Consider the following 22,725-nt stretch of genomic DNA (forward strand, 5'->3'; position numbering starts at 1 on the left):
ACAGGGCTGATTCAAAAGTGTCCAACCATTTCCTGGGTGCTGATAAGGACATCCAACTATTAAAAGTTCCCCTTTTCAAAAGTTAGATTTTTTGGTTAAGTTTTTTCTTAAGTTCAAATTGAGTTTAGTTAGTGGAAACAGCAGATTTTTCAACATCGAAAAAAAATCATTTAACAAACTAGCAAATATACAGAGTGTCCAGAAAGTCGCGCACTTCCGTAACTCTGTATCATCGGGCTGTGTTCTAGACAACAAGAAAAATGTTTAAAATAATCTATTTATAAAAATTTCGAAGTTATGAAATTTTGTACTTTGACTCTATTTATTTCTGTTGAAAAAATAATTTTTACTACAGGCCATTAGAATAGGAAACAAAGGAACTGTATTCTAAATTGTAACTTTGTTTAGTGCTATTTGTGGTTTGTATTGGCAAAATTTTTGTACCTTTACTAAATAATTAAAAGAAAACATATACAAGATCATTAGTATCATTAAATACACATTAAAAAAATTTCAATGTCAAAAAATAAATGTCAAAATTTTTTGACAGATACAATTTTTTAAACATTATTGTAGTACCTGGGGGACTACCCAATTACTCCCTTTCAAGAAGGTTTGCGACTTTCCGGACACCAAGCATATACAGGGTGGCCCAATAAAAACGAGCAACCCCAAATATGACAGAAACTAAAAAGATTTTGCAAAAACGCCAAAACCGGTCGACTTTGTTTCCGAGGGGGACATTTTTTGACGTTATTTTGAATGCACCCCCATTAACCCGTTAACCCTCACGTACCCAAAATTTAAAAATTTAAATGGCACTACCCTACTTGTGGCACATAAAATCAAAGCTATTTTAGCAAAGATTTCAAAACTTTTTACTAAAATTGAATCAGACCATCCATTCATGAGATACATGGTGTTTTAACAAAAACAAACTGCCTTAGAAAAAAATTGTAAAAAAAAACCGAAACAGGTTAATTTTGTTTTAAAAGGGGACACTTTTTGTCGCAATTATAAAAGCACCTTCACTAACCCTTTAACCACTATGACGCTTAACTCTAAAATGTCAAATGGCACCAACAACTAATGATACAAAAAATGAAAACATTTTTAAAATGCTCCAAAATGAAATTATTTTTGTATATTCATAAAATATCGGCAAAAAAACTAATTTTTCAGCAGTGAGTATGTATAAAAAAACTTAAGAACTATATTACTATTTGTTAGATACTTACATTAAATTAGAAAAAAAAATATTACCCCCTGTCCTTTAGTACGATTATTTTGACAATAAAATAAAGAAATAAAAAATAAAAGTTTGATACAGCTCCAATAATTCTTATAACAATATTAGTAAGTTAAATTTATTTTTAGTAGTTTTTATTAGAAGTAATTACTAATTAAAAACATTATCTTTTGCGAATATCTTATGAATAGATAATCCCATTCAACTTTAGAAAAGAGGTTCAAAGAACATTTTAAAAACATTTTTATTTGATCTGTCGCAAGTGAGTCAGTGTTATTTGAAAATCCAAAATTGAGGTAGAAAAAGTTAAAAGGATAGCGAAGGAGCTTTTAAAATTGTGTCAAAAAATGTCTTCTTTTAAAACAAATTAACCTGTTTCGTTTTTATTGCAAATTCCTTCTGGTTCGTTTTTATCTGTATCTCATGAATGAATGGTCTGATTCAATTGTGGTAAAATGTTTTAAAAAGCTTGTTTAAATAGCTTTCATTTGATGTGCCACAAGTGGAGTGGTGCCATTTAAATTTTTAATGTTGGGGTGTGTGAGGGTGCTTTAAAAATTACGACAAAGAATGTCCCCCTCGGAAACGAAATTAACCTGTGTTTTTGCAAAAAATTTTTAGTTTCTGAGATATTCGTGGTGGCTCGTTTTGATTGAGCCACCCTGTATATTTAAAATATATATTTTGATATGGAAATTTTCTCGAAAAAAAGGCTTGAAAAAAAATCTGAATTCATTTCTATGCATAGCTGAACCATTCGAGAGTTGGTCCGACACTTTTGAATCACCCTGTATAAACCCATTCAATACCGTTTTAAATAATTTCTTCACTTCACAACATTATTACATCCCCGGAGCAAGTCTGCTATACAATAGAAACCGTTTTTTTTCCGGTGTTGGCGCGTCGGCCGGTTTCCGGTTTCGGCTCCGAGCGAACACGTCGCATCATTAATCATTCCGGAATGCCGATAATCCGGGAATACGCGTCCAAGATGTCCATAATTACGCCACGTATATTAATGTTTGGTGCTTCTGGAGGCGGAAAAACGCCATTTCCGACTGACGTTCAAATTCGATGACGGAAAAATATGAAGGATGTCCGAAGTTGACGTAAATTTTCAAGGAGATGAGGGTGGATTTTCATGTCGATATTCGAAACATTAAACACGGAAATGGGGTGTTTCTCCCGTTTCCATTCCAGAACAATATTGCAATGTCAACGTTTTAATAACAAGAAAACACACACGAAGCTTCTACGGGGTGTTTTAAATAAAAAAATCAAACTCCGCCCACTATAGCTCCACCTACTAGCACTAAATAAGAAAGTTTTCTCATATTTCGCGAGCTAATTCCAACTTTTTTTCTTTTATCTTAAATTTTGACATCCCATTTTCGCTTTTGTTCGATTCGGTCGTCCCTCGACACGTGTCTATATGCAAAAAACTCCACCCCTTCGACTTCATGAATTTTAAATTTAACGATTCGTCGACCGACAGATGGCGCGTTGTTACCAAAGATCGCTTCGCAATAAAATCACGTTTCGTGCAATTAAATTCGAATAATTCGGCGATTAATTGTCGAGGGGATTAGATTTTCAATGATGATTGAAAAAAAACCAGGAGCATGACACGAAACGAATTCTCTCGAAAGTTAAACGAATTTTTTAAATATTTCAGTTTCAGGACATTAATTAAATGACCAAATTTACAAGAACCATGTAATCAAACACTGTCTTTCAATTGGTGGTTGTAGAAATTGCGTCGAGTGGCCACATTTCCGGTAGCACCACTTCCGGTTTTGTTTTATTTTTCGCGCCTCCGGACTTAATAACAATCTCATCCGCGTCGCATCCAAATTAGATTTTTTATTCCTCTTTGAAAATTTTGCGGTAACTCTCGCAACAATTATAACACCGGTCTTTGTTCCGTCGACGGCCATTATTAGCACGTTGGTGCCCTTTCAAAAGACTTGTAGTTTCGAAATTAATTACGTGAGACGAGCGTCAACCTTGACCTCAAAAAGTAAACGAAAATTAAGGGTGATTAATTAAGGGTCGAGTTGCGTAATGCTCGAATTACTTTAATTACTTCTTGCATTGGAAATGACGGAGGTTACGACGAAGGAGAATTGCTCTCGAGTGAGTTAAGAGCAGGAGGACCAATGACGGGGGAGTCTTAAAATGGGAGGATTGGGGTACTGTGCTAATCAAAGTGGAATTGCGACGTTTCGAAGGGGCGGGAGGGTCCGGTGGTACATGAGACAGGAGCGAAGAAATGCAAATTGACCGAAAATAAGCTTTTCATCAAGTAAATCATTTAAAAAGTGTCAAGTTAATAGAAAGAAAGTCAACACTTGCACCAATTGCTTAAAAAATCTCAATGTATAAAATAATGAACTAAAAAAATGTTTTTTAACAGATGCAAAAAGAACACAAAAACAGAGATAAATTCGGTACCATTAACAGTTCTTGGAAATTTATCTCAAAAAATGTGAAAGCAGAAATTAAAAAAAATAACACAAATTTGGGTGCTAATTTAACGACAAAGATCAATCATTGATAGTCAAAAAAAATGAATAGTTATTTAATAAACTAGTTTGTTAATGAAGATTAATACTTCAATACCGAAGATTAATAATCGAGATTGCTTAAAGCACGAACAAGAGACAGCGAGTGAAAAAAATAACTTTTTGTTCCCAAAAGTGCTGTTTATATCAAGATCCAAAGACAAAAGATATAAAATACTCATAACACAAGGCACAGGGCGACAAAAAAAGTCATCTTGTGACAACTTGACAAATTAAATATCATTTTGTTCGTCTCAGTGAGACAAATCAAATGCACTAAATTGCACTAAATGCACTAAATTTCAAAAAGTCCACACACTTTGAACTAAATGATTTTTTCTAATTTAAATGAATTTGAAATATTTTAAGTTTAAAAAATCATTACTCAATTATTATTAGGCCGATTTCCTTTAAATAAAGACCATTCTAAAGGGATGGACTTGCCCTTTAAAATGATATGCAATTTGAAATTAAATATTAACGAACTATACTTCAAACGGTGTTCAAAGTAACTAGAAGTAATCTAAGAAAAACCCTACGAGTAATTTTTTTTCTTCATCACCATCGTGTAGAGCATCTTTTTATTAGTTAGAATCCAAATTTTTAAAAGAATATACCGAGTAATTTTCAAGATATGTTTTTTTAACGTTAAGGTTTGCTAATCAAATATTGCGCCATAAAGGAGAAATGCATGTTAATCTTACCTAAATGGGATTTTTATAAAAGTATTTGTTTTAAAACTCTTCTTTTGCTTAAAAATGGTCAATTTCACCTTCTTTGTTCTAATTAGAATAAACAAAAACTGTTCTTTTTTTTACTTAAAACAAACAAAGACTACCTGTATACTAATTAAAGCAAATAATTAAGGCATTTCAAATTCATTTAAATTAGAAAAAAATCATTTACTTCAAAGTGTGTGGACTTTTTGAAATTTTTTTAGTGCATTTGACTTGTCTCACTGAGACGAACAAAATGATATACTATAATTTCTCAAGTTGTCACGACATGACTTTTTTTTTGTCGCCCTGTGTAATGTGTTCCACATATATTTTTTTCTAACACTAAAGACAACTTAATTCAAAGAAGTTTTAGAGGAAAGACAAAAATTTAGTCCCTTACAAGAAAAAATGTTTCCTTACGTTTTTCGCTTTTTTTTTTGAGAAAAAAATACTCCCTTGAGAATACATTACATAATTCAAGGAACTTTCTGTTTTGAGTTCAAAACTCATTTTCTATCCCAAAGAACACGACACGTGAGAATAAAACTCTATTCTTATTCTCTTTTTCTCTTCTTCACTAAAACTCTTTTCTCTATTCTTATTCTCTCCCAAAGACGATCACTATGTGGTCGAAACATGTGTCGCGTTAAAAATAAATGTTTGATGTTTTAGAAGAAAAAGTAGTTTTGATTTCTTCAACACCAAGACAAGTCTGTTTTGGTGTTAGAAACAATTAATTGTCACTGACGAGTCAATTATTTATTTTTATGAAAAAATATTTACATAACAGTTTACTAAAATAACGTGCATAAAACAAATGAATCTAGATATGAAAAGTTCGCGTAATAAAAGAAAATAGGTCATGAAACGTAATTCGAGCAACAGAACTGACCGAATTCACCGACATAGAAAACTAGTTGCAAAAACTAAAAACAATTGGTAGCACTGCCAATGAGTGTCAAGTTAATAGAAAGAAAGCCAACCTTGCAGAAATTGCTTAAAAAATCTCAATGTATAAAATAAATGAACCAAAAAAAATGTTTTTTAAAAGATGCAAAAAAAAACACAAAAACAGAGATAAATTCGGTACCACTAACAGTTCTTGAAAATTTATCTCAAAAAATGTGTAAGCAAAAATCAATAAAAATAAAAAATAACACAAATTTTGATGCTAATTTGATAAATAGTTATTTAATAAACTAGTTTGTTATTGAAGGCGATTAATAATCAAAAAAAATATTTTTTTGTTTTCAAAAGTGCTGTCTATTTCAAGATCTGAAAAGAGATATAATGTGTTCCACATATAGTTTTTTTTAACACTAAAGACAACTTAAGCCAAAGAAGTTTTTGAGAAAAGACAAAAATTTACTCTCTGAGAAAAAAAATGTTTCCCTTCGTTTTTCGCCTTTATCTATTTTGAGAAAAAAATATTGCCTTGAGAATACATTACATAATTCAAGGAAGTTGAAAATAGTAACTTTCTGTTTTGAGTTCAAAACTCATTTTCTATCCTAAAGAACACGACACGTGAGAATAAAGCTCTATTCTTATTCTCTTTTTCTCTTCTTCTCTAAAACTCTTTTCTCTATTCTCATTCTCTCCCAAAGACAATGTGCTCGAAACACGTGTTGCGTTAAAAATAAAAGTTTGATGTTTTAGAAGAAAACATAGTTTTGATTTCTTCAACACCAAGAAAAATCTGTTTTGGTGTTAGAAACAATTAATTGTCACTGACGAGTCAATTATTTATTTTTATAAAAAAATATTTACATAACAGTTAACTAAAATAACGTGCATAAAACAAATGAATCTAGATATGAAAAGTTCGCGTAATAAAAGAAAATAGGTTATGAAACGTAATTCGAGCAACAGAACTGACCGAATTCACCGACATAGAAAACTAGTTGCAAAAAAACTAAAAACAGTTGGTAGCACTGCGAATGAGTGTCAAGTTAATAGAAAGAAAGCCAACACTTGCACAAATTGCTCAAAAAAACTCAAGGTATAAAATAATGAACCAAAAAATGTTTTTTAACGGATGAAAAAAAAAAACACAAAACAGAGATAAATTCGGTACCACTAGCAGTTCTTGAAAATTTATCTCAAAAAATGTGGAAGCAGAAATCAATAAAATAAAAAATAACACAAATTTTGATGGTAATTTAACGGCAAAAATCAATCATTTATAATCAAAAAAGATGAATAGTTATTTAATAAACTACTCGTAATTTGTCATTGAAGGCGATCAATAACCGAAAAAAATATTTTTTTGTTTACAAAAGTGCTGATTATTTCAAGATCCGAAGACGAGAGATATAAAATACTCATAATATAGGTTTTCTAACACTAAAGACAACTTAAGCCAAAAAAGTTTTTGAGGAAAGACAAAAATTTACTCTATGAGAAGAAAAAATATTTCCCTTCGTTTTTCGCCTTTATCTATTTTGAGAAAAAAATATTCCCTTGAGAATACATTACATAATTCAAGGAAGTTGAAAATAGTAACTTTCTGTTTTGAGTTCAAAACTCGTTTTCTATCCTAAAGAACACGACACGTGAGAATAAAGCTCTATTCTTATTCTCTTTTTCTCTTCTCTAAAACTCTTTTCTCTATTCTCATTCTCTCCAAAGACAATGTGCTAGAAACACGTTTGATGTTTTAGAAGAAAAAGTAGTTTTGATTTCTTCAATACCTAGAAAAGTCTGTTTTGGTGTAAGAAAAAATTAATTATCTGACGAGTCAATTATTTATTTTTATGAAAAATTATTTACATAACAGTTTACTAAAATAACGTGCATAAAACAAATGTATCTTGATATGAAAAGTTCGCGTACTAAAAGAAAATAGGTCATGAAACGTAATTCGAGCAACAGAACTGACCGAATTCACCGACATAGAAAACTAGTTGCAAAAAAACTAAAAACAGTTGGTAGTACTGCCAATGAGCAACATTTACTCATCTTACTCTCGTCATCTAGTCAAATATTGAAATATTTCGTTCTAAATATAACCGTATAATTAATTTTTCAGCGTAATTTTAGTCAGTATCGATTTTCTCTTCCTCTGTCTAAAACAGACGAAAATGGAAACTTCTAAATCAATCGCTAACCCGTTTAGCGTTTGATCCAATTAGAAAAAAAGCATTATATTTTCTTTAGAAGCCCTAATCCAATTTTTTAGACGATAGTAAAAATGGTGGATGCGCCGGGTCTCCAATTCGATTAAACCGAAAAAACTCCTTGTATCGTTTTACGATCGCACGTCTCCGAAAAAATTTGATTATGACAGCAAAAAACACTTCGATTTAAATTCTCGACGAAAACTTTTAATTGTTTCCGTTTATCTCTGAGAAAAAGTCACAAACACGTTTCAAATTCGATATAAATGCTAAAAACTCTCACCATTCGTCTCTGGGATCGGGCAAACTCCGGTGGACGCTTATCATATCGCTGACGTATTGGTTGAAGGCGTTTTTCTGCCACCCGGAGTCGACCAACTTCTTCACGTCGGCTGCAAATAAGAGATAAGACATTTTTAAAATTATAAAAGCGACACAAATTATCCCTAATTCGGCCTCGCTCACGTCATTTTCTGTTTTGTTGTTAAACATAAGTGTTTATCTTACGTCAAGAAATGGCGGATGCGCCGGGACAAAATTATTCACAATCTTGAAACAAGATTAGAGAAAATGTAAAAACATTCGCTTCAACAATTCTTTTATTTCGTAAATTTATTTTTTCCAATGATGTTTCTCAAAAGTCAATTAAAAACACTTGCATCTTCCGAGAATCTTCGCTATCTTAATCTAATTTAATTCATTATTATTAACTCACTTCTTATCAAAGAAAAATAAACACAAATAAATTCAAAACAGAGACTGAAAAACGTGTCTTATCTTCGTTCAGTTTTTCAAAACTTTCAACAATGCTAATAAATTTTATACAGCGCTATAAGAGTATTCAAAATTATAATTGGGCAATAAACATAGTTATTTATGTATCAAGGCACTAAAAACTTAGTTTTTATTTAGTTTAGTTAGTACCAATAACACAATGAGAAATTTATTCCACAAAACCGAAAAAAAATATTTGTAGAATTAAAAAGCAATACTTATAAACATGATCACATTAAGACAATAATTTAACAATACTGTTAGTAATGTTCGCAACCAACAAAACATAAAATTGTAGTATAATATAACCACTTTACTGCCGATTTTAAACTCTTTACTGACGATTTGTTTCTGAAAAAATATTTTCTCTTATACAGGGTGAATATAAAGTATGGAACCTAGAGTTTTTTTTAATCATTTACCTCCAAAAAATAATGATTAATAAAGCGATAAGTAATTAAAAAATCATAAGTAATATAAAAAAATGTGATTGTATTTTAAAGTTTTGTTTTATTTTTGAGTTTTGGATTTTTTTTTTTTTGGAAAAATTACTAGTATGTAAACATTTTTTTAATTAAATAAATATAAAGTAAATAGTTGTAATCCTTAGATCATAACCTTCATAGAAAAATGGTTTTAGAGAGAGTGGCCACTAAAAAAATAAAAAAAATTGGAGAACTCAAAAACAAAAACAAAAATTCGAAAATGTTTATTCTAGATAAAATATCACATTTCTATAGTACTTTAGTATTCATCAATTAGTCTTTCCAAAAAATAAATAGTGTAACCAAAAGTTTTATTCAGCATAATAATGGCCAGTTGGTGATTCTTTTATCTTACTGGTAAAAAAATTAATCTACAATTTTTTTTTCAAAAGTTTTTTATAAGAACTTTTAAGTCAACACTTCACGACTCACTATCTATAAGTTTCAAGTCGGATGATCTGCAGAAAACTGCATTTTAGATACGATACTTCAATTTGCTGCTCGCGACATTACATACGCAAGTTGTTAAAAACACCAAAAAAAAAACAATAAAAAAAAAAAAGATTAAAGTCCTTCAAGTGACACTCCTGATTTTTGACTCAAGTGTCAGCAAAAACTTTGTCAAGTTTGCGTTTTATTCATTTTGAGTGAAATAATGTTCACTTTAGAGCAGAAAATTTTTATTGTTGCAAGTTATTACAAAAATGCTGTACAAGACGAAAACGATGAATGGTCATTTTCACTTTCAGTTTGTATAGAAAATTTCCAACCCAGATTTCCAGCCAATGTGTATAGTTACACTTTACACATTTCACTTTTTTTAAATAATTTTTGACATACGCAACTTGTTAAAAACACCAATGACACAAAAAAATGTATTAGTTAAACTTTAAACATTTCATTTTACTATTTTTAAGTAATTTTCGACCGTTTCTTATCGAATTTTCATCGTTTTTGCTTATTATTTAACCTTGTAAGCGGCAGGACCAGTTTAAATAAAAAGAAAATTATGACAGTTTCTAAGAATTATTCAAGTAACTTTAGAATCGCATTTTAGGTGTTAGTAATTGATATTTGTTATTAGAAAACATACTTTGATAATGTAACCATATGGTCACTTTGCCTATTTAAGAAATGTTAAAAATTTGAGGTTTATTAAAAAAAAATACAAAATATATTATTATTGGTTGGAATTCATTGTCCAATTAAAATTAAAATTGAATTTTTGTTTTGTATTTTTGGCTGTTGCAGGTATTTTGAGTTTTTCTTTTTACGTGGGTGGTGGCATAAGCGAAGATTCTTCGTCCTCCGATGAGGATTCTGTTGATTCTTCTGGATAATCTGTCTCAGATATAACTTCTCCTGTTTCACCTACTAAACAACTCTTTATTGAATCAATTTCTAAAACCAAAAGTCTAGCAAAAATAAAAATTTTGGTCGATTTCGCCTGTTTCACTTTCGGAATAATCAGATAAGTCTGAATTAGATATTTTTTCAGGAGGTAGACGAAATTTATCCCGCTTTTCAGGCATGTTTGTTTTTTTTTTCTATAAAAACACCTTGTCTTGATGAAAAAAAAGTTCATAATCTGCTTAAGAAATAAGTACTTTAGAGGCAGTGCAACCGTATGGTTACGTATAAATTTAATTGCAAAAAACATCAATCATCATCATTTCTAGATTGAACTAAACTAAGTTACTAGAACTATCATTCTATTCATAATAAATGCCCTAACATCAAAATTTTCATAAAAATTTGTTTTACTTAGCGAAAATCTAAGCTAACATAACCGAAAAAGTTCACTTGTTAGCAACGTATCCAACTAAGTCGCAACTAAGTCCAACGGTCACAATATCTTTACAGGGTTTTAAAGTGAAATCAAAAAACGTTGTATTATACCGGGTGGGGCATCCGTTACGCCCAAAAAGAAAATCCCCACTTCTAATTAAATAAAATTGTTGAATTTTTTCATACTTACCTGGGCATTATTAAGGTACATTCTCTAATTTTTTGGTAATTTTTCATTCACAAACAAAGCCAAAAAAATAAAAAGTAATTTTCTCCCAAAAAGTTTAATTCTAATTTTCATACTGACCTACGCAGATTCACTTCCTACAATTGTTTACAAAATCAGAAAAAAAAAACAATTAGATTTTGAATTAAACGCAATTTTCCATCTTAACTTTGAAAATCATTTTTATTTATGACCTGCTACTTGTGCCACCGTAAATTTAGATGACAATGGGGAACTACAATTGGGGTACGATTCCAAGGTTTACAACAAAAAGACACTTTAAAGCGGACGGCTACCAATAAATGATTCTTTTGTTGGCAAATTATACCATTTTGTCATAAATCACGGGTCTGGTTTGTGTTTAAATAAAAAAAGCGATTATTTGGCTAACCAAGTCAAAATTTGAAATTGTGATAACAAAGTTTGATGCGCTGACAGGTACAGATTCATTTAGTGTAAAAACTTTATAGGTAAATTAACAGAAAGTATTCATAAAACACACAAAACTGTTACGGACTCATTTATTATCCAAAAAAATGAGAAAAATTCTCAAATTATACCCTATCAATAATTAGTTAGGTATATGAAATATCGCCAGTTTTAATTAATTTGAAGTCGCGATATATCAAGTGCGCGTAACCGATGCCCCACCCGGTACAATTTATTTCTGAAACTCGTGCTACGCTCTCGTGAGTAAACCACTATTGTTGTATTTTTTAAAGGAGGAAAATTGTGCCCAAATAAACATTTCCCGTTTTTGGGCATTTGCTCCCGGCCCTCGGGAGGTGTCTCTACCCAGATAATGGTGTTGTGAAAATTGCGTAAAACTCGTGGGACGTCAAGGAAGATGCGATGCCGCCGCCGATACGGCCTACGTCTCCGTCGAATCTATTCCCAAGTGGCGGTTTTCTATCCAGGACCGTGCCAATCCTGTCCTTATACCCGAATAAAAAACCGAGTCGAGACCCAAAATGTGTTTACCTCCAGATCGTTACGCCACCTTGCCCTACATGAGCATTAATCGATCCAACAACAAGATTTTTTTTATTATTAAAATTCAAGCCAACTCGTGTTGAGAGAGATTTGTAGGGATTTGTTCCGAGTTGAATTCAGTGAATGCAGATTTTGTAATGCGGTGTTTTATCGTTTCAAAGTTCTGTTTTATTGTATATTCGTTAATGAGGATGGGAGTCGGAGGAATGTTTAGTGCCTAATCTCGAAATTTTTTTATTAAACCAAACGGGAATTTGCTCATTTTTTTTATGCTATATTAACTAAAACAAGAATAAAAAAACCTCATTTTAATATTACTAAAATGCAGTTCGTCATCTTCTGTTTTCAAATGTTTAAATATGTAATTTGAATCAAACACAGGATGAAGATAGCTATTACAAAAAACTTTTGTAATACTTAATTTATTTTGTTTTGCACTCGATTTTATTAAAATTTAACTAAGATTAAATACAGAGTGATTTAGCAAAAAAGTCAAAACAATTTTTTAAATTACTTCCTGTCTATTAAAAAGTTTTCAGTAAATGTTGTTTTTCTTACACTTTTTTTGGTAATTTCCTAATTATTATCTATTAGTTCACTATTAATTATAAATTTAAAAAATTCAATACAAAATAATTCAACAAAAAAAATTGCTCCAAAACGTGCCCATATTAACTGAATCATCCATCCTATATGTCAGAAATATATCTCCAGTATTATTTTTAATAATACTCATTGAGATTCGCAATCATTTATCTTAAATAATTTAAACACCTAGTTTTTTGGTTAATTTTACTTTTGAGTATAACAGACTTTGGTTAAGATTATGTACAGAATGATTCATCAAAGATGTTAAGTTCGTTTTTTAAATAACTCATAATCTTTTCAATAGGTTCAGAGCCATTAGTACATTTTTTGCAAGTCAAAGGTATCTGTACATATTGCAATTTAACTTTTAAAGAAAAATCTACAATGCTAGCCTTCTCAATTGATTCACCCTGTGCATTAGAAATATTTTTCACTAAAAATTCGTCACAATTAATCAAGATTATATTTTGCCCTCGACAACTGTAATTTATACAGGGTGCGCCAAAACTCGCGCCCCAAAGAAAAATGCCACGATACCAGAAACATGGAGAAAATGTTTAACCAATTCTACCTATAAAAATTTAGAAGTTATGAAAATTTAAATTTTCACATTGACTCTATTTATTTCTGTTGGAAAAATAATTTTCCAAGTTCTTTTGTTACAGGCAATTAGAAGAGGAAACAAGGAAGCTGTATACTAAATTGTAACTCTGTTTAATATGTTATTCGTGGCTTTTATTAGCAAAATTTTTAAAACTGTATTAAATAATTATTAAAAAAAAACATATTCAAGATCATCAGTATTAATGAAATTTTTCTCTGTGGGAAAATAATATAATTTGAAACCTTCAGAAACCCCAAAAAAATAGTGCACTCGTTTATCTATTCAGTTTATTTATTAAAAAGATAAACAAAATGTATTTATTATTCGACAAGATTCTGATCAACGCCATCTTGTGGTAAAAATAGTAATGCATATACCTGATATATCTACAGCGTGTTGACAAAGTTTTATTAAAGCACTCAGTTTCGCCTCGTGCTTTAATATTAAAACTTCACGCTGTAAAATTAGGTTATGCAAAAGCTGAATAGTCCCAAAAATTAGTCAGGATTGTTTTTTAATTGTTTTTACACGTTTTCAAAAATATCAGAAATTTTACTTAATTTTTCGAGTATTTTTTAAAATTTAACATGCAAAATTGTAAAAAATTTGGGAAACAAATGTTTTTTTTATTTACACAATGTTCAAAAATTAATTCCTTTAATTCTTTTGTAAAACTTTGATCAATCGGTCCGAGAAAATAGTTTGATGAATCGATTTAAAAATTTACAGAGCTATTGAGAGTAGATTAAGCTGTAAAAAATCTGGACACATTAGTCTCCCCATCAATATTTGTGAATACGCGATAGATTTACTAAAACAACAAAAAGAGTTTTTTTTTCTTTAAATCAATGTTAGGAGTGAATTTTTTTTCAAAAAATTGTAAAAAAAAGTTGTAGGAAATATGTTTCAGTTTTTGAAACTACATTCTGTGTGGTCATTGGTTGCTGAGAAATCGATAATCATTGACAAAAGAGAAGAACATAAAAGAACAAAAAAGAGAACTTAAAAAAAAGTAAAATAGAATAAACAAGCTATGCGCCCCATGTATTAATTTAACTAATAAAAATTTTCCCAAGTTCGTGAACCAAAAAAAAAGAATAAAAAAATTAGAAATTTTTCTCTCATGCTATTTCTTAGAGTTGCGTAATAACCGTAGCTCAGAAACTTTTTTGCCAAAAGACCTCAAGACAAGAAACTTGAAGCTTCAAAATCTATTTTTAATTTTTCATTGAGATACAGTCTCAAAAATCACCAAAAAATTGAAGAAATTTTTTTGTTCCCTTAATTTTTTGAAATAGTATACAGGGTGCGGCCAGAACTCGCGCCCCAGAGAAAAATGCCTGTTATAAAAAATCTAGAAAATTAAATAATGTTAAAAAATATTACATCAAAAATAGAAAAATGTTTGATTTATCCTGAAACGTTATTTTTCCTGAATAACTCTGTATAATAATGAAACGGCTTCATGGGGGTATAAGCAAAATAGGCTACTGACGGTGAATAAACAAGTTCGATTTGGCAATGCTGTGCAAAAATTCATCATAAGAAATAATAAAAATAAGTTTCTGAAATTTAAATTCTTTTTTCTCGTGCTATTTCTTAGGATTGCGTAATAACCGTAGCTCAGAATTTTTTTTGCCAAAAGTTCTCAAGACTAGACACTTGAAACTTCAAAATGTTTATTTTTTAATTTAGATATAACCATTTTTCATTGAGATACAGTCTTTCAAAAATTACCAAAAAATTGAAGAAATTTTTTTGTTCCCTTAATTTTTTGGAATAGTATACAGGCTGCGCCAGAACTCGCGCTCAAGAAAAAAAATCTAGAAAATAAAATAATGTTAAAAAATATGACATCAAAAACAGAAATTTTTTTGATTTAATCTGAAACGTTATTTTTTCTGAATAACTCTGTATAATAATGTAACTGCATCATGGAGGTATAAGAAAAATAGGCTACTGACGGTGAATACAAAAGTTCGATTTGGCAATGCTGTGCAAAAATTTATCATATGAAATAATAAAAATTTCTGATAAGAATGGCTGATGATTGTGTTAGCTATTGATAATTGTAGCAATCTCACCCTGTACAATTAAATCTTTTTTATTAAATAGATACACAAATCCTAGTTATTTACTTGTTTAATTAAAAAAAAAGTTAAGTCGCTAACTGTCGGGATTATAGAGGGTGTTTTACCTGAGAGGTTCGAGGGCAGAACCACAGGCTTGCCCATCTCCCCCGCATTATTCACCGGTGGTGGCAACACCGGCCTCTCATCATCCTTCTTGGGCTTGTCTGGTGGTGGCGGTTCCCTCCTGAAGGGCAAAACTCTTGGTTCCGGTTCTTGTTCATCCCCCACCGGCACCGCAATTCTATTCGAACTCCTGTCGTCGTTATACAAAAGAAAAGCTATCGTGAACCACGCCGTCCCCACAATCACGATTAGTTTCAACAAGAACGAACGTTTCCTCCACAACACGCCCATCTTCAGGCTACAAACACGAATATTTCGAGGTTAAACACACGCGCGCACACTGTTCCACGTCCTTTATCTTCTTATCTACACTTTCGAATTAGCATTATGACAAGATAACACTAGGTTTAGCTGATAATGGCTTATCACAGAAAGGTGAGACGTGGAATAGAGACATTGTGGGCTTTTTCAAAGAGGGAGAGAGTGAAAACGGCGAGTTGTGTGACGTGAAGAGGCTCCATCTGAAACGAAAATTTAACGGTTAAATGTCAAAAATGACAAAAAGTCAAAACTAAAACGCAACCCCTCCCAGCTCAACTACCCCAATTGATTTTATAATTCGTATCGTAAATTTTTAATAGTCGTTTTCGTGCGTAATCATCCGTGGATCAAAATTAAACCCATCGGTTATAAAGCTGCGATAATTCCCTCGCTTCCGGTGATCCACTCGACAATATGTCCGTTAAAACATTCACTTCCATGCTTCCAAACACGTCCGAATCATTTTCAATTTTTCCCGGATTCTTAAAGCGACATAATGGAGGCATTTATCAAACTCCGGAGTTTCTCCAGTGATAAATATTTAGAGAGACAGACGCCGGAAAAGAAATGGAGACACATTTCCAACGTTTTGTGATAATTCCAAACACAAAAACTAGGAAATTGTCCAGTAATTATACCAGGTGACCCAAGTTTTAACCGCACCCCAAAAACACCTCATCTACTCGTAATTAAATGTAGGTATGACATTTTCCAAAAAAAAGAGCAATTTTTTAATTACTTGTACTTGTAAGTTTGTTTTTTTTTCACCTCTGGTATATACAGGATGAGTCATTAATGCAATTTCGGAGAATACTGATTTTAGAATTAAACAAATGTATTTTTTACCGTTTTATATACAGGGTGTTTCACATAATTTTACGAGGCCAGCGCCTGTATGATGCAATCAATAATATATATTTCGATACGAACTCGATTACAAATTTTGAAAAATTGGATAATCTTCTCCAGTTTGTTTACCCTTTCAAAAATTACAACGTTTTTAGTTAGTTAATTATAAAGATAGATAAACTAAAATCAAATTCATGCCGTCTCTTGATGGAACAAATGATAATTGTTTCTGAAAAACTGCAGTTTATGACTATTAATGAAACAGTGATTAGTTTGACAACTACTGTCAAAATTACTGTCCAAAAATTAAATAATTAAATGTGTATTTTTTGCATCTAGTGCCTCGTAAAATTGTGTGAAACACCCTGTACAGGGTGATTTTTAAACAACGTACAATTTTTATTTATGGGCCAATTTCAAAAATTAAAAAACTAAATTAAATGGCTTTTAATAATAAAAAACGTGCTTAAAACGCTCAAATATTAATTTTAAAGCCCTAATTGGAAAGTTTTTACTCTTATTTTCAAATAAATTTTGCAGAATAATGTGTTTATAGCTTGAAAACAAGCTAAAACACTAAAAAAAAGTCAAAAACAATGCAATTTTTGAGCTTACTAAATGGTTTCTCGACTTATTCCTGATAAAATAATTAAACTTTTGAAACAAAAAACGTGCTACAACTTTCAAAAAAGCAAAAATGATAAGTTTTAAACGTAATTAAACGGTTTGTACGGCTTATTTTTGACACAATTTCACAAACTAATTATATTTCAGGATAAAAACGTGCTAAAACATAAAAAAGCAGGAGTAATATAATTATAATTATAATTAGATCTATTTGGCTAGTTTTTTGCCTTATTTTTGAAAAAAAAAATGAATAAATAACTGCTTTTTTAGCTTGAAAACGTGCTAAAACGCTAAATAAATACAAAAATAATACAATTTGAAAAATTACTGATTGGTTTTTCTAATTAAATTTATAACTTATTTTCCATAAAGAAGATTATTTAGAGCAATTTTTAAATTATTTGTACTTGTACGTTTGTTTTTTTTGCACCTCTGGTATATACAGGGTGAGACATTAATTTCGGAGAATAATAATTTTAGAATTAAATGGACAAATGCAATTTTGCCGTTTTTTATACACTAAATTAGATGATTTTCTAATTTGTTAAAGGTAATATTATTACCACTTCTTAAAATTTGTGAAAAATATTTGGCAATATTTTCATTCATTTGGTGCTTTTTGACATTACAATAAGGACATTGTCTTATATGATATATATTAACATTGACCTTTTAAACAATAATTTCTAGTAAAAGTGATATTGCACATCCCTGTACCAAGAAAACTAATACCTTCCAAATTATGAAGAAACAAATATAGTTCCAATTTAAAAATAAAAAGTTGAATATAGCTTAAAATTTACTGTCTTTTAGAAATATTCTAAAATTGTCACCTTATACTATATTAAAAGCCATTAAATTTTATTTTTAATTTCTGAAATCGGACCATAAATAAAAATTCTACAGTGCTTACCACTTTTTAAAGATCACTCTAAAATCAAACGAAATACGTAATGTTCCATTATTTCAGGTGCGCACTTATTTTTTTTTCAAATGACAACTACCACTTTTTTTACATTCTTATTTGCATTGCTAAAACCCCGAAAAAACATATTTTATTTTTAAATTTCAGTTGCGGTTATTATTTTTAAAATTTTTGTAACTTTATTATTAAAAGTAGAAGAATCAAATTTGGCACATTGGTAAAGAAGGCCTTCCTTTATCGTTTGATGTAAATTTCATTTGGTTTTGTTGTAAAGGGTGTTAACCTGTAGCCAAACTTTCAAAAAGCAGATTGATCACCCCTTGAAAAATTCTTGTAAAACCCCAATAAAGCCATTCATCAAGCTCTTAAAAGGCAAGTCCCACACAGATACATCACTTGTTTGTTATACATAAGTATCAATCGGAATCGAATAATGTCGGCTGACTTTTCCTCCGGCGTTATCTCCCCGGAGGGCAGTTTGTCAAGTCCCGGAATCACGTGTTCCGGCTATTAATCATCGTCAATTTGTCGACGGTCGGTGCTAGTTATCTCGCCGGATTGTTTTGTTATAATTTAATTTGGGGGTAGGAATCCGATTTTTTCTTCCGGGGAAAACCGGACTGGAATTATACCGATTTGCATAAAAGGAGAATTTAAAATTCAAATTTTGTATTGTGTGGGACGTCAGCGAATCGTGAAGATTTACAAAATAAGTCACTTTTTTGCATTCATGGTAGCGCAATAATTTCTTTTTATTTATTATCCATTTTGGGGGCATTTGCATAATACGCGCTCCTAATGGGCGAAATTCCAGACACTAGTTGTACCAAATGTGTCTTGGGAAAAGTTGGAATTTCAAGAAACTCAATTAATTTCAACGATACAACAAAATTGGTTATTGTTTACGTAAAATGCTTCACACATGAATGCCAACACTGCACAACATCAAATGTCAAATTACATGTTGTTCTTGTTCAGATGTTCAGGAAAATGGAAGTTTCGAGCGTGTTCATTCGAGAAAACGAATTGGACAGAATGTGGTTGTCTCAAAATTAAAAATCAAATAATTTTACAATAGAATTAAAGTGCACAGGTGTGTAGAAAGTAAATTTTCGTGTAAAAATCCCGCTTACAACACTAAAACAAAACCAATCAATTAATTTTCAATAACAACAGTTTGAAAGTTCCCTTAAGACCTGCTCCAAACTTGGCGTCATATTTAAGCAATTATGTCTTTAAAACACTCTGGAACAAGGTGGCATGTTTATTATCCCTTCTCGGGGATTTCCCGCTAATTTTCCCCTGACAGAAAAAATACCCAAGGTCTCAATAAATCACATCGATTATGTAAAACCGACCTCTGTATCTATTTATAATGCAATAAAGACAAGAAATGTGATCATCACTGCGAGAATCTCAGAATCGTGTTCACCTTCAATTTTAAATAGAAAATCTCCCAAACTAATTTTATGAAATTCCTCCAGCCCGTTGTGATAATCACAACGAAATTAAAACGATGTCAGGAACATAAATTTCTTCACCTCTTTAAAAATTAACGGATTAATTTAAAGTTAGCGCGGAAAAATAACGTGCAAGTTTCGCTCCGTTTGGATCTTTTCATTAAAAATTAACCGGAGATGTCGTCAACGTATTAAACGACGCTTACACTTTTCCGCCATGAATTTCCATCATTTTTTGCACTTCTGGCCAGCAGTTTTACCAGATCTGACTCCAACATTGAATTTTTTATGCTGCTACTCCGGTTTTATCGTGGGCAATAAACTCGACTATTCCAATTTAATATTTCTTCTCTTTTATTTAAATCCAATTAAATGCTGTGGCTAAAATTACGCTGACCGCCCAATAAAATTCTTTAAATGTACGAATATTGCTTATATTTTAACATGAAATAACAATAAATTTATTATTTACACAGATTCTGCTCTCTAATTTACAATTTTATTCCGAAACAAAACTGCACGTTATGAGATAAATCCTGAAAAAATAATGCACTTCACAGTGCAATATTTACCGAAAATAGTTTTTGTGCCAAATAAAATTTGCAAAGCGTAGTTAAAAAAAATATACCATGTTTTATACACATCTCACCTCTTTCTAATTAAACTCACATTGTTAAAAAAATAGAGGATTTTTTAATTAATGCATTTTTGGATATTTAAAAAAATAATTATTACCTATTTTTTTTTAAATCAGATTCAAAAATCAGAAATTAGTGCTAAAAATATACAACCGTATAAATTAAAAAAAACTTCACAAAAACAATAATAATGTAACTAACTGGGTGGTCATTTTTGAAGAAATTTTGCAAAATAATTGCGTTTTTGAAAACAAGCTAAAACATCCAAAAAAAAACAAAAATAACACAATTTTCAATCTTACTGAATACTCTTTCGGCTATTCCTGGTGAAATAATTTAAAAAACGTCCTAAAACGATTAAAAAGCCAAAAACAGTGAACTTAGTTTTCGACTTAAAAACACGGTTTTTCAGCTTATTTTTGACATAAATCTACAAATTATGGCGTTTTTGATTGAAAAACGTCCTGAAACTCTCACGAAAGGTGATAATAATAGTGTAATTTTAGACCTCATAATTTTTTGCCTTATTTTTTTAAAAAAATTGAAAACTGCAATTCAATGGCATTTCTGACTTGAAAACGAGTTAAAACGCTAAAAAATACCAAAGTAATTCTATTTTGACAAAATAATTTGAATAAAAAAGTACTTAAAATGCTCAAAAAAGCAATAATAATGTAATTTTAATCCAGATTTTGTAGTTTTTTTACCTTATTTTTAAATAAATTTTGTAAAATAATTGCGTTTCAGCTTGAAATGAACCAAAACGGTAAAAAATACAAAAGTAGGTACTTGATGCAAGTTTCAAGGTTACTAAATAGTTTTTCGGCTTATTCCTGACAAAATGTTGAACTTTTAGGTAAAAAAAAGTGTTAGAATAGTCAAAAAAGTGGCTTATCGACTTATTTTTGACATAATTTAAGAAATTAAGTGCGTTTCAGGGTGAAAAACGTGTTACAACATAAAAAGGGCAATAACAACATAGTTTTAAAGCTATTTGGGTAGTTTCATACTTTATTTGTGAAGAAAACTTGCAAAATAACTGAGCTTTTGGCTTGAAAACAAGTTAAAACGCTAAATAAAGACAATTTTTAAGCTTACTAAATGTTTTTTCGGCTTATTTCTGACAAAATAATTTGGATAAAAAAGTGCTTAAAACGTTCAAAAAAGCAATAATAATGTAATTTTAAACCTGTTTTTGTGTTTTTTTACCTTATTTTTAAATAAATTTTGTAAAATAATTGCGTTTACAGCTTGAAATGAGCTAAAAAATGAGCTAAAAAAAATACAAAAGTAAGTACTTAATGCAAGTTTCAAGGTTACAAAATGTTTTTTCGGCTTATTCCTTGCAAAATATTAAACCTTTAGGTAAAAAAAGTGTTACAACGTTAAAAAAGCGGCTTCTCATCTTATTCTTGACATAATTTAAGAAGATAATTTCAAGATGAAAAACGTGTTAAAATATAAAAAGGACAATAATAACATAACTTTAAACCTATTTGGGTAGTTTTATACTGTATTTTTGAAGAATACTTGCAAAATAACTGAGTTAAAACACTGAATAAAAAAAGTAATACAATTTTTAAGTTTACTAAATGTTTTTTCGGCTTATTTCTGTAAAAATATTTGCACTTTTGGGTGAAAAACACTCAAAAAATGTAAAAATTCTTAACCATTTTCTCTAAATGAGTTTTTGTTATTTTTGATTCTGACTGAAAATGGGGTTACTTTCAAAAGTGCGAAATGGTTCTTCCATATGGTCATGCAATTTTCAAAGTAATTGCTTGTTTTTTCCCCAAAAAACAAAAAATGTAAAAAAAGTGCTTAAAATGCTCAAAAAAGTAATAATAGTGAAATTTTAAACCAGATTTTATGGTTTTTTACCTTATTTTTAAATAAATTTTGAAAAATAATTTTTGTTATTTTGATTCTGACTGAAAATGGCGTTACTTTCAAAAGTGTAAAATAGTTCTTCCATAGGGTCATGCAATTTTCAAAGTAATAGCTTGTTTTTTCCTCAAAACCAAGAAATGTAAAAAAATATAAATATTTATTAAAAATGGCACTCTTTTATAGTTCGTTTTATTTAGAACAATTATAACAATTCGCATATGGACCAGCTATATCTATTTCACCCTAGATTGAGGTTATGTGGCTAGAAAACTCCCATTGTTGCCAACATTTGATACATAGTTTTCAAGTCACGGCTCACTTCGTGCAAAAATTTGGTATTTATTTTTTATAACTGGTTGCAGCGCTTGAAATAGTCAGTATTGTTAAATAAGTCATCTCTGGAGGATCGATAGTCGTCAAAAACGCGCTCATCGCTAGTTGCCGTGATGATATTTGAGGGAATTTATGCGTTCGCCTCATTGTTCTAATTCCCTTGGTAATTTGTGGAGCGTCATACGAACACACACCCTACTGACATGACAAAAGGGCTGTAATTAGGTGTATATGTTATCATTAGCACTCTGATTAAGGTAATGCTTGGTAATACGTTAAAAGCATCGCAGCGTACAAACGTCAACGTAGGCGGATTGCCTTCCGGCTTTTTTTGTTCAACGATGAGACGACGATGATGGAAATTAATGTCGTATGTGT

The 22,725-nt window shown here is 30.5% G+C and overlaps 1 protein-coding gene across 4 annotated transcripts in view; it reads right to left on the minus strand.

The window, feature by feature from the left end:
- The window catches only part of LOC123004196 (putative polypeptide N-acetylgalactosaminyltransferase 9), a 115,579-nt gene that overhangs the window by 22,299 nt on the left and 70,555 nt on the right, over positions 1-22,725 (minus strand). For all 4 annotated transcript variants that reach the window (XM_044397334.1, XM_044397331.1, XM_044397333.1 and 1 more), the window contains 2 exons: positions 15,307-15,825; positions 7,935-8,043 (listed from right to left, as the gene is read on the minus strand). In XM_044397334.1, coding sequence (XP_044253269.1) covers positions 7,935-8,043; positions 15,307-15,595 — 398 coding nt within the window. In that variant the 5' untranslated portion in view covers positions 15,596-15,825. The remainder of the gene's footprint in view (positions 1-7,934; positions 8,044-15,306; positions 15,826-22,725) is intronic.

The sequence above is a fragment of the Tribolium madens genome, unplaced genomic scaffold (assembly GCF_015345945.1).
Source record: "Tribolium madens isolate multiple individuals breed KSU strain unplaced genomic scaffold, Tmad_KSU_1.1 Scaffold_1;HRSCAF=32;Tcas5.2_LG8, whole genome shotgun sequence".
Taxonomy (NCBI): domain Eukaryota; kingdom Metazoa; phylum Arthropoda; class Insecta; order Coleoptera; family Tenebrionidae; genus Tribolium; species Tribolium madens.